At 46.6% G+C, this 12,532-nt stretch overlaps 6 protein-coding genes across 6 annotated transcripts; all 6 read left to right on the forward strand.

Moving 5' to 3' along the window:
* Window positions 1-126: 126 nt before the first annotated feature.
* On the forward strand, window positions 127-1,896 carry N7516_007258 (MFS transporter; the record flags this gene model as incomplete). Its single annotated transcript, XM_057219978.1, has 2 exons — window positions 127-340; window positions 398-1,896. 2 exons carry the CDS (start codon window positions 127-129, stop codon window positions 1,894-1,896), a joined length of 1,713 nt encoding a protein of 570 aa, XP_057074069.1.
* A 3,281-nt stretch (window positions 1,897-5,177) lies between these two features.
* Window positions 5,178-5,667, forward strand: N7516_007259 (uncharacterized protein; the record flags this gene model as incomplete). The annotated part of the gene is made up of 2 exons (XM_057219979.1): window positions 5,178-5,265; window positions 5,573-5,667. 2 exons carry the CDS (start codon window positions 5,178-5,180, stop codon window positions 5,665-5,667), a joined length of 183 nt encoding a protein of 60 aa, XP_057074070.1.
* A 178-nt stretch (window positions 5,668-5,845) lies between these two features.
* Window positions 5,846-6,034, forward strand: N7516_007260 (uncharacterized protein; the record flags this gene model as incomplete). Its single annotated transcript, XM_057219980.1, has 1 exon — window positions 5,846-6,034. The coding sequence occupies one exon, from the start codon at window positions 5,846-5,848 to the stop codon at window positions 6,032-6,034; it is 189 nt and encodes a 62-aa protein (XP_057074071.1).
* An 8-nt stretch (window positions 6,035-6,042) lies between these two features.
* N7516_007261 (DUF3176 domain-containing protein) lies at window positions 6,043-7,745 on the forward strand (the record flags this gene model as incomplete). The annotated part of the gene is made up of 2 exons (XM_057219981.1): window positions 6,043-6,305; window positions 6,371-7,745. 2 exons carry the CDS (start codon window positions 6,043-6,045, stop codon window positions 7,743-7,745), a joined length of 1,638 nt encoding a protein of 545 aa, XP_057074072.1.
* Window positions 7,746-9,318: 1,573 nt separating this feature from the next.
* On the forward strand, window positions 9,319-9,558 carry N7516_007262 (uncharacterized protein; the record flags this gene model as incomplete). The annotated part of the gene is made up of 1 exon (XM_057219982.1): window positions 9,319-9,558. One exon carries the CDS (start codon window positions 9,319-9,321, stop codon window positions 9,556-9,558), a length of 240 nt encoding a protein of 79 aa, XP_057074073.1.
* A 670-nt stretch (window positions 9,559-10,228) lies between these two features.
* On the forward strand, window positions 10,229-10,975 carry N7516_007263 (uncharacterized protein; the record flags this gene model as incomplete). The annotated part of the gene is made up of 3 exons (XM_057219983.1): window positions 10,229-10,647; window positions 10,703-10,780; window positions 10,837-10,975. The coding sequence occupies 3 exons, from the start codon at window positions 10,229-10,231 to the stop codon at window positions 10,973-10,975; spliced, it is 636 nt and encodes a 211-aa protein (XP_057074074.1).
* Window positions 10,976-12,532: the final 1,557 nt, after the last annotated feature.

The following is a 12,532-nucleotide window of genomic DNA, read 5'->3' on the forward strand; positions in this document are numbered from 1 at the left end:
TGTCTCTTGCTTCCTTGTTCAAGAAAAGTAAGAAAATATTTTTTAAAAAAAGAGTAAAAAGATTAGAATGAATCCGACTACCTACTCACCCTCTTCCTTCCTCCCTCCCTGCCTTCATGAAGCGTGATGGCTCACATCCTGACCAATTCGCCAATTGGCCTGATCGGCCGCTGGCTCTCGGGAGGACGCTTATTCCAACCCACCGAAAAAAGACAAGGCTTCGAGCTTCCACCACCGTACAAAGACGCTGCAGGTGGCAGCAAAACCCCACTCCATTATTCTGACTCCCCCGGGAGTAAAAAGGAGATATACGCCCAGGAGAACTCCATATTTGCTGATAGTAGGTTAATGTGTCTCAACTTCTGGTAAGAGACAACAAAACTGATGGTGAGAAAAGGCTCCCAGGCACCTTCTCCGTCCAATCAGCCAGAACTGGAGCAACAAGAATCGCAGCGGTCTCCATGGATCGAGCCAACTATCACGTCCGACGGGGCGATTCAGGTCGATTGGTACTCCGACCAAGACCTGGACAATCCGCATAATTGGTCGTTTGCCGCAAAGTTACTGGTATACATCGAAGTGAATCTCTTCACCTTCGTAGTCTACATGTCAGTCGCTATCTTTGCAGCTGCAGAGGGGGAGTTCATGACCGTGTTTGGCGTGTCGCGATCCGTGGGCGTACTGGGCATGTCGACGTATGTGTTGGGGTATGGCACAGGTCCTATGATCTGGAGTCCCCTGTCAGAGATTCCGTCCATCGGTCGCAACCCTCCCTATGTGGTCTCCATCACGATATTTCTTATCCTCAGCGTTCCCACTGCGCTTGTCAACAATGTACCGGGGTTTTTGGTCCTCCGGTTTCTCCAGGGCTTCTTTGGTTCCCCGGGGCTGGCCACTGGAGGGGCCTCTATCGCTGATGTAACCGGGCTAGTGCAATTGCCTTATGGGCTATACATTTGGGGCTTGTGCTCCATCGCAGGACCAGCTATAGCCCCGGTAATCTCTGGGTTCAGTGTTCCCGTGAAGGGCTGGCACTGGTCCATGTGGGAGGTCCTTTGGGCCGCGGCTTGCTGTTTTGTGTTTCTTATCTTCTTGCCCGAAACCTCCGGTCCAGCCATCCTGCACCTGCGTGCAAAACACCTCAGAGAACTGACAGGCAACCCATCCTTCCAATCTCAGTCAGAGATCAAGGTCAAGAACGTCTCCCCTATTCAGGTCATGTACGATGCTCTGATCATTCCCTGGAAGATTCATGCGCAGGACCCCGCCATCCTCTTTTCCACGGTATACATCGGGCTAGTTTATGCTATTTTCTACTCTTACTTCGAAGTTCTTCCGATTGTGTACATTGACGTCTACAAGATGAATCTCGGGGAGCTTGGCCTGATCTTCCTGGCTTCGGTTGTGGCCCCCATCTTGGTTCTCCCCTTCTACTATCTGTTCATTCACTACTGCCTGAACGCGGACTTTCGCCGGGGAATATCCCCTCGACCCGAAAAGCGGCTCATTCCTGCACTTCTTGGGAGTTTCATAGTGCCTGTTGGACTATTTATGTTTGCGTGGACTTCGCGACAATCGATCCATTGGATAGTGCCGACTATAGGTCTGTTCATAGAGGTAGCGGGCATGGCGCTGGTCCTTCAGTGCATATTTAGTTATATTGCCGTCGCTTATACGCGCTATAGTGCGAGTTTGTTTGCAATGAATGATTTGTGTCGTGCATATCTTGCCTTTGCAGCCATTATGTGGTCTGGGCCCTTGTATGATAGTCTGGGTGTGGCTGGGGGGACGACTTTGTTGGCAGGCCTTACAGTAGGCTGCGTGGCGGGCATGTTCATGTTGTATTTCCTTGGGCCAGCGCTGCAGAAACGAAGCAAATTCGCTGAGATCGATTGATTGTGATTTTGATTCGCGTGCGTGTGTATGTGTTGGGTATCCCTCGGCCGGGGATTCCTTTTTACTAACATTCGATTAAGCCAATGATGACCCGCTCATCGTTCCCTCCTTATGTTCACTTTGCTATGATCTACCTTGACTGTGATGGCAAGTTTAAGGTTGATGAATCATCTTCTATTCAAGAGCAAAACTCCACTGTGTTTACCCTAGAAGTCCGTCGGTACTTCCTCGAGATAAATAGTAATAGTTAAGATAGGCTAGGGTTATATATTCTAGATTTACGGTACTTCGAATTATTTTCCTATCCTCTACTTCTTATCGACCTAAATACGTATTCGTAAATATAATCTAATATATTACTACTAGTATATATAAGGATTATCTTAATTATAGATATTACGCCGGATAATATCTTACTTAAGTAGTTCTTACAGTCGAAATCGTAATAGATATTTAAGTATAATTAGATATATATAACGAAGACCGCTATAATTTTATAGCCTTTAATATTAAATACGATATAAATAGAGTAAGTACCCCTCCTAAATAGTAGTAGTTATAATTATACTATAACTAATATATAACTCCCTATATTCGAATAAATAATATTAGTAAGGCTTATTATTAAATTAGCCTATTTAGCTTTTAGATATTCCTCCGCTAGGACCTTTACCCCTATTATAACCTTATATATAGTAAGATCTTAAGCTACCCTTAGTCCGACTATTCTTCGACTAGCGTCTTAGTAGCTATAGGATAATCCCGAGTATTCTTATACTAAATTATACCGAACGATTTAAGGTTCTCGCGGTAGATATTAAGCTTAAAAAGGTTAGAAAGTTAAAGAGCGGAAATCCGTATATAAGGGGAATCTCGGCCGTAAAAAAGAAAAGAAAAGAAAAGAAAAGAAAAATACTTACGTCTATAGTAACCGGCAACTTATTATACCGGTCCCAATCTTAGCCCTCTAGAGGGTCTAGAACCTACGCCCCCTCTCCTTCCTAGGCAAGCATAGTAGGGATATTTGTACTATTATAAGTACTAGCAGTAAGGCCCTCTAATAAGTCCCGTTTCGCTATAAGATATTCTATTAGCTAAGGTCATCCGGTTTCTATCGTAGGTGATAATAGACGTCTAGGTTCACATACCTAGAACACAATGTAGGCAGTCAAGCCAAGCAGCTCCTCCGCCAAAATATCGTGAGACCTACCCTCCTTTAAGGCAAGCTGACCAACGAGGTCCTGATTCTATATCTCTAGAAGGACCGTTGCATACCTGGTTTGCCGTAGACTGGTAGAAAACACCGATAGTACCGGCATAGAGAAGGTTGAAATAGGCCGAGTCTACTTGTAGACCGCCTCGAGGGAATCCGCAACAAGTTGACTAGAATTTTTGTTAGCGATAGGAGGAGTGCCCGAGACTAATAATGCACATCCAGGGATAAATTCCAGTTTAAAATGATCCTTTGATAGCTCGGGCTTTGCCCGAGTGCGAGTAGTATATCAAATTTAGCTTGATGACTTTAGAACAGCCCTGGAGAGGTATATAAACTCTCCAGACGTCCAGTGTTTGAGCAAGTCCACGTCAACCTTGACCGATAGTTAAATATCGGATTCGCAAAATTCCCTACATCCGAAATATTTGCATACATACTACAAGATGATGCTGAGACAGGGGTTATATATTCTCGTTGCAGTCATATCTGCCGCCAACGCTATCACTATCACAGGATATGCTTCACAATCTTGCAGTGGCACTAGTGTCATAACATGCTCTGGCATAGCTCAAGTAAGATACTGAAAGAGAGAGAGAGAGAGAGAGGCATCCATCTACATGGATAGTCCCTCCCTCCTTACACTACTACATATATGCGTGCTTGAGGCACCTATCGTTAATATCATACATTTCGACGCTAGAATCACCGAGCTTTCCAAAAAGAAAAACCGATTAATATAATGGAGACATATATAGGCGGGCTAAAAGTAGTCCCTATCTGCATCCTATATTCCTTTTCCACACATAGCCTGACACATACGACCATAGGGTGTGGAAAACAGGGCTTCCCGTCCGCTCAGCCGTACTTAAGCCACACGCCGGTGAGTTAGTAGTTGGGTGGGTGACCACCAGCGAATCCTCACTGTTGTATGTTTTTTGTTCACCCGGTTTTTTTTTTACTTGTTCGGAAATTCCCTCTTGCCGCCCTACTCTTCAGTCCATTCACCTGAATGCCCTATTCACCTGAGTGCCCTGAACATTGGCTGTTATTCCCCTTCGCAAACATAAAGGATTACGAAACCCAAAGCACTTTCTTGTTAACACCTAACTCTTTGATTACAGGCTACGGCAAGTCTTCATATTATGGTTCTCTGGGTGGGCTACGGTTGAGTGAAACGATCCTTCATGCTTGGATTGAATAGTGTCGATATACTCTGACTGCCTCAAAATAGATGCGAAAGAAAATGAATCTTCGTTTGTGTGGATGCTCATGTGATACATATACATCGGATTTTAGGCCGCGCGACATGGCTTTCCCTTTCCGCTTTAGTGCTCACCCCTAGCCGCTTTTTGCTCACTGAGTAAAACTGAGCACGCCCCTGGGTATTATATAATCAATAAACTTCCAAGGTTGCTCACTGAGCATCGGGTTATCATTACATAAGCCCGATGAACTCGCTCACTGAGCGTGACCTGAGTACTCCGACTTGCTCAGTGAGCACGACCTGATTATTATATAAGCTCAAGGGCTTCCAAGGTTGCTCACACCTAAGCAAAGTTGGAGCAGCTAAGTCAGCAGCTCACCTTAATAAAATGCACCACGCTAGCCACATCCCAATGCAGTCGTTCACCCAGCACTCTTGACCGTTGTCCTCTCAACGAAAGGCTGGCGTTATCAATGTGGCGGTCGATCCTGGTTGTTTCGCCTCTAGTTGGGAGGCAAATGCACAGTGTGGCCACATTTATTGGCATTACTATTCTGCGGCTATGCCACTATTCAGCTCGTCAAGTCCCGCATTCACGATGCCATCTCTACATAGTTGCGGGAAATATCCAACCCTCTATTTTTGGTTCTACAATATTGAGGAATATCTCAGAAAAGTCCAGTCAAATGGTTTGTAAATCCAATTTAGTGTTTTATTCTGATTTTTCTTTTTCTCTTGATTCCTAACGGACTATCGCTCTTGCTGCCGCCACTTGCTCCTAGGAACAAAGGAGCTCTAGTGACCTAGACATTCGCAAAAATATTCTAGACAGGTCATGTCCACTGGATTGTCTACCTGCCCATGACGAAATTTGCTCTTGCAAAAGTAAGACTGCTTGCTCCGCGGACCGCTGCTTACGAGCCCCAAAGTGGCTGGTCGGAAGTAGGCAGTAGGTTTCCACTGCGTATGAGATTCTTTCTGCGATGACTGATTCCAGCACCTTGCCTAGTGCGCGATGCTGAACAGCAACTTTCGAAAACAATTTACCCCTCAGGCATGTATACTTGTTTCTCAGTCCGTTCCCGAGATAACGCTAGGCCAAATCCGCTTAGTCGGCAAATTAAAATGATCTGTAAGTGGACAATATCTTACCACTTGTCCTAATAAAGTTTCAGCCTGTTTCGGGTACGGGCCGACAACAAAGTGTGAGTGTCTGAGGGGTAAACTGTTTTCGAAAACTGCTGTATTCTAAAAAGGACGAACAGTGGAAGGAGGAGTAGAGGAGGAGGAGGAGGAGGAGGAGGAGGAGGAGGAGGAGGAGGAAGAGGAGGCAGAACGCCATAGTATCTAGCCGAGGTCCTGCAGGTGGTCTCGTGAGCCGAAAAACAGTAGGGGCTGGGGCGTAGCAAGTGGGTTGCCACAGGGGTAATAGAACTCAGCCTCACTAAGGATGACCCTTCCAGGCTTACAGATAGGATCTTATTTATTCTTGACCTCCACGGCCTATTCCTAAATAACCATTGGGAACCATGGAACAACCTATGGAAATGGCATTATTGGAACCCGAACAGAGTACGTACGTCGACGATCAGAAAAACTCCAAAGCTCCGTCTCTTGGCGAAGGAACAGATCAGCAACAGTGCAAGCGGTCCTGGTCATGGTCCAGCAAAGTCAACGATTACTGGGTTTGGGAAGCCCTTTTTGCACTGGAAGCTTAATTGCTTTGATGGCTGTCATTGTATTGCTTCGGCTCTACGATGGAAAATCCCTTCCTGAATGGCCGTACGGCATAACCATTAACTCGGTTCTGTCATGGATCACGCAAATTTTAACTTCGTGCATCGTCGGAGCAGCTGCACCATGCCTGAGTCAATCTAAGTGGATTCATTTCAGCACTGGTTACAGGCCACTTGCGGAGATGGACACATACGACTGGGCCAGCCGAGGACCGCTTGGCTGTGCGGCGTTTATATGGATATCGAGAATGAAGTATGTTTTCTATTTCTATTTTGCCTGATCTCAAGTCTAAGTACCCCAACTCACTATCGCTACAGACGTTCTGCTGCAGTTGGCGCCATTATCACGATCTTGTCTATCGGTGTGGGGCCTTTCGTACAGCAGATGGCCACTGTCAGAAACCAACTTGTACCATCTAGCATTCCTGCGTCTATGCCCCGAGCAGGGTCATATCAAGTCATGGCCCAAAGAACTTCAAATCAAGAAGCAATGGGTTGGGAGATTAATGAAGAGTCGATCGCTATCTACAATGCCGCGCTTGGCCAGTCAAACACTTCCGCAAGAGTCAAGCCTGATTGTCCAACAGGCGACTGCGACATCCCTCCTTTTCGATCACTTGCTCTTTGCTCCCATTGCAGCGATGTCTCACATCTACTGTCTTCCAGCTCCAACCCGGTACCCTGCTACACAGACTACAGTGTATTCAATCATTCTTTACCCACTGGGCTTAATCTCAGTTATACGAATATACCGTTTTTTTCCACGAACTCTGGGTCTGTTTCAACCGGCGCCAATATTGAGGGTTACCGTGATGAGTACCTGCCTCCTAGATCGAGAAGCTTTTGGCTAAATGCGGTCCTGAACCTTACCACAATTCGTGTCGCTGGGGTTGCAAACCTTTCAGACGCCACTGCTTCCCATTGCTCGTTATATTGGTGTGTCAAAACCTATTCAGGTGGGGTGAAAGGCGGTCAGGCATACGAGACAGTGTTAGATACATATTATGAAGCTGAGGCTACATATCCAGTTACATTTCGACTTCCAGCCAAAACAAATTTACCAGCAGCCAATTTCACCGTCCATGATGAAGGAAAAGGAGGTCTCCAAAGATGGCTAGCAGATAAGTTTGAGTTCAGGACTGGATTTGATTTGTCTTGTATTCAGGATTGGGGGAACTCTGAAACTTTGGTTTCCATCGAAAGCGGTCCATCCACTACTGAGTTTACCCAACCCTTTATAAGCTTCAAAACGCCTGATCTATTTGCGAGGATTGCCGATGGATTGACCGCCCATGTGCGGACGGTACAACCGTCAGTCGAAAGCGCAAAAATGGCAGGAGGCACGAGGTCTTCAACAGAACATGCCCTCGGCAAATCCTGGGTCATGGAGACCCAAATCCATATTCGATGGGTCTGGATAACACTGCCCGCATTTTTAGTTCTATTGACAATCACTTTCCTTGTTATGGTCGTCTTGCAAAGCAAACAAAGAAGGCTAGATTTATGGAAGTCGTCGAGTCTCCCTTTATTGTACCTGCCAGAGATGGATCAAAACATTCAGCAAGATATGCGTCTACTAGGGGATCCGGTGCAGGTGGGAAGCCTTTCAAAGAAAATACGCGCAATGCTTTTGAAAGATGATTCCACAAGCGACACGTGGCAGCTGCACTCGGTGGATAAGTTAGCTCATTGAATGTAGACATGATGCAGTATATGAAATTTTTTTATTCTGTGCCAACACGTGCATGCTAGAAAAAACCATTGAAGTGGTCATTTCCTTCCATGAGTCAAGTTTGGCAGCGTAGGAACCACCTCGATCCTGGAAAACCTTGCTCGGAATCATTGAAACGAACCTACGGACATTGTCTGCGGATGTCGTCAGGCCTCGCGTTGAGGCTGAGCCTGCGTTGCCATTGGCCCATTGGGTGACATGGTGTCTGGTTATATGATTCTTTGGGGCTCGGCTCACGAAATCATTATCCAGCTGCAAGGCTGCGCCATATCGTCATAATTCATGGGTATCTATCTCTGCCAATGATCCCGACCAGTCCCGGCAATGCCGGCCATCACATTCAAAGGACACAAGATCACGCCAGTTACATGACCCAAAGCGCTATCATTTACGAACAACGATCACAATCCAGCGCTATTAGCTGATAATCACTGCAATGTACGTACACACTAGCCATGAGACAATTTTTAGCCCGATCGTCGCTCGGTCGGTAACCGTGGCTTGATGAATTCCGAAGTCGGAGTCTGGCAACGGCCATAAGATGCAGCATAGATAGGGGGCGCGCGGCATTTTGGCTATTGACCCACATCGCCGGGCTATGCTTTCGAATATTCATCGACTGGTGGATAGAAACGTGAGAGACCGATGGTGACGGCGACTATGCTCCACACTATTCGTAGCCAGGCAACCGGACACCAATTTTCCGCAACGGGGCTGTATAATGCAACCTCAAATGGGGCGGACAGAGAGGGTTATACGGCATCGAGGGTATAGCAGCACTTTGCCGATGTGAAGGAGGCCACCGGAATCAGGATGAAGGCACACTGACAGAGGGAGACCTAGATAGCTTTGTAGTATGGTGCACAATCACCTTCCCAAGGAAGTAGTGAGATAATCGAAATGAAAGGATACATGATACCACTACCGGCTGTAGTCTAGCGATTATGCTCCTGTGGGACAGTCGTTGCCAGCTGGGCGTCGGATTGAGCGGCATCTCCGGTAAAATGAAAGGGGCAGTGCGTCGGGCTGAAAGTCAAGGCGTAGTGGTCGGCGGTGGGAATAGGAAAGAAAGGGTGCGACGATGAGTGCAAGATAGATGGGACAAGGAGGAAAAAGAAAAGGAAAAAGGTGGGAAAGCCGACGTCGGTCTTTTTATGTCCAGGCAGCCAGGAGGGGAGCTTACAGAACGTTGTATTGAGGCGCTAACCCTCAAAAGGCAGAATTGACCGCATATAGTAATTCACAGGTCCGCCAGTATGTACCATTGACTTCTTTCTTATTCAATGTGTTGAATTTCGGAGGAGCGAGCTGGACACATAATCTCTAGCGTGTAGCAAAATTGTGGAAACAGATTCTCGAGTGTCTGACAAAGCAATGGAGTGACCCTTCACCATAGTGACTAATTTCGCTGTTCTTTTGAGTAAATACTGTAAGCACTTCTGACTTGGAAGGAGTTATAAAATGGGTTTTCTCAAGTATCGTGACTCCTAAATCGGTATTTTCATATTCTATATTTCACCTAAACATCGGAATCATGCATCTCAAAACCCCTTTCGCCCTTGGACTGGCCATGCCAGCGTCTGCTCTGTGGTCCGTCACTTATTATACTACACCCCATTGTTCAGGCGCGGGAAAAGAGGTTGGAGGCTTCGAAAGATGCCAGACTCTGGATAGCGGCACGGAATCGGTCAAGATCTTTACCGACAGTGGCAACAACATTACCTTGGGCACGGATGGCTGCAACCACCCTTACGGGGATGTGTCAAAAATATAATCCGAGGAAGCTAAGACCGAGCTAAGCTGAACAGGAACTATTGGCAACTTAAACGACGTAACTGCTGTTGGAAGTCCGATCGGCAACATTTTCCTAAAGAGCTCAGTATCTTCTAGTTTAGTAAGGAGGCTCTTAAGTGCTCTTTGGGTTAATGAGGGATAATAACCTACCAGCGCTACCGGGTACATAAGGTTGTAAGGATGTGGTCGTGCAAGCCCCGGAAGAGGTATAACTGTTATAACGAACTAACAATCCCCTCAATATATGAAGAGCAGGCCATTGATATCCTGAATCTGACAAACAAAGCACTCAGTCTGTAAGCAAACAAGTCTGCACAATCAGGTATCAATGGGATGATCAAACAACAATATGATATTGACACAAACCTCCAAGGTTGGAATGAATGAAATTTTCGGTGCCTGATCCACGAGGCTGAGAAATCAATAAAGTCATTGTTACTCCTTCACCTTCTCATTTTCATTTTATTCACTCTACTCATAAACTTTAATCTCTGATCAGTTTTTCCTCTTTCTTTTTGCACTCTTGTCATCAATCTCCACACCAACATGTCTATCATGGGATATTCAGATCTTTGCTTAGGCACACAAGTGACTTTCACTCGCCTCAGAAGTGGGTTCTCGAGGAGAAGCTCACCGAGGATTTCCAAAGAATGACCGACTGTGAACTTGAGCTGGGTGGTGGACCTTCCTTCGCCGTGTTCAAGTACCTCTGCTACAGTGCGACAGACAGTAGCAAGAAGGCATTCATGAGAATTTACTTTCAGATTCCCAACCCCGGAACAGAGTCCCAGCTCCCCCGGCTTCGACAACAACAGGCAGCTCCACCCCGTGAGCATTTGGAGCTACAAGCTTTGAAGGATCTCAGTAAACAACACTGTACTGTGGTCCCAGCTCTCCTCGCCTACAAAGAAGGAAAGCAAGGCAAGGACGGCGTGGTTCCAGACGGCTACATAACACATATTGTGTGGGAAATGGTCAGCGGGAAGCCACTTGATACGGATCAGTTCTGGAGGCCTGAATCGGCGCGGTTACGCGAGGCTGTCCGCACGAAGTTCCGCGATATCTGGGAGTATGTTTACAGAATCCCCTTTTAGCGTGTTAAGAGTGAAACTGACAAACCTAAGAGAGTTGAAGCGTCATGGATGGCAGCCAGGGCTCCCTCTTCTGCAGAAGATTATCTACGACGAGTCAACCGGGGATATGTATGTGATATGTGATATACACCTATTACAAAACAGAATATGCTAACTATCTTTAGGCATATTGCAGGTTTCCGAGACCCCGACCGCTTCGATTCCGGCGAGAAATTTTCCGACATGACCTTTGTCTTTTGGCGTTTAACTACGCCACCCAGAAAGTCCGGTTGGGAGAAAGACCCTACCAAGTGGGCCTGGTAATCATCATGGATGTCCGTTATCAACCATCTTCATTGGATAACGTTATCAGTGAGGCCGGGAGCCAGACTAGTGCATCCGGGCGTCTCATTTCTTGTATAAAGGAGTGATACAGGTATACAGATTGCTTCCATTACGTTCCTTCTAGCCTTCTGGCAAAAGATCTTTTCCCATTATCTATATATCATGGCTGAAAAACAGGACAAGGTTCCAGATGATATTGAGGCATCACCACCCATGACTCATGTGCCTTCTTAGATGGGCGAGATTCTGGCTGGAAAAAATATCACCCATGATGCCGTGTTCGGTGAGGTGACTGAAGGCGGACCTAACTATCGCAATGTAAACTTCCTTCAGATTTACACATTCAGGATCACGCTTAACAATGACAGGTTGGATGGTTAGAAACCGTTGCCTTGATGATGGAGACCCAGATCGGTTTAGGTGTTCTTTCTATTCCTTCAGTTTTCGATAAAGTCGGGATGGCCCCCGGAGTCATTCTGCTGTGTCGTTGCAGGTATTGCTACGTGGACAAGCTATATGGTGGTGTCTTCAAAATAAAGCATCGCGGGGTTTACGGCATAGACGAGGCCGGCGGCTTGATGTTTGGTAAGGTCGGTAGGGAGGTATTTGGGATTGCATTTTGTCTTTGTGAGTAATGCGATCCGGTATACTGGGTATTTCCATCAGCTTGAATGCTGTCTCCAAACATGGAGCGTGCACTGCTATTTTCGTTGCTATTACCGCGATTGTAGGTTTCTTACTTGCCAGCATTCGGACTCTTGGCAAGATCACTTGGATTGCGTGGGTTGGATTGGTTTGCATCCTGGTTGCCGGTTGGTGGCTCAAGATCCGTCAACTATTTCAATGCTAACAGTAATACCTTTTAAGTTCTGATTGTAACCATCAGCGTTGGCATCCAGGATCGACCATCATCTGCGCCTCAAATGGGCCCTTGGTCTTCAGACTTCAAGATATTCAATTCTCCAACCTTCCCACAAGGAGTTACGGCTGTCTCATCACTGATTTTTGCATGCTCCGCCACGCCCGCCTACTTTTCCATCGCCGCCGAAATGCGAGACCCGAGGCTTTTCACTAGATCGCTCGTTGTTAGCCAGATTGGCTCAACTCTTATATACCTTGTCATTGGAGTCGTGGTATACTACTATTGCGGTTCCGAGGTAGCTTCGCCTGCTTTAGGCTCTGCTGGTCCGATTATAAAGAAAATCTCTTACGGGATCGCTTTGCCTGGTCTCATTGCGTCTACTACCATTGTCCTGCACGTAAGTGCGGTCTCTAGTTTGTAAGCTGAATCGGAGCTAATAAATTCCAGCTCCCGAGCAAATATGCTTTCGTTCGCATCTTGCGAGGCTCACATCATCTGACTGCCAATAGCTTGGTCCACTGGGGTACATGGCTTGGCTGCACCTTCGCTTCTACAATCATAGCCTACCTGATCGCTAGTGGCATTCCATTTTTCAACAGTCTCGTCTCCTTAATCGGAGCTTTGCTAGGTGCTTCCTTGGCCTACCAACCCACCAGCTGTATGTGGTTCTATGA

This window comes from Penicillium verrucosum, assembly GCF_028828655.1.
Source record: "Penicillium verrucosum strain IBT 35672 chromosome Unknown utg000002l_segment0_segment0, whole genome shotgun sequence".
Lineage (NCBI taxonomy): Eukaryota > Fungi > Ascomycota > Eurotiomycetes > Eurotiales > Aspergillaceae > Penicillium > Penicillium verrucosum.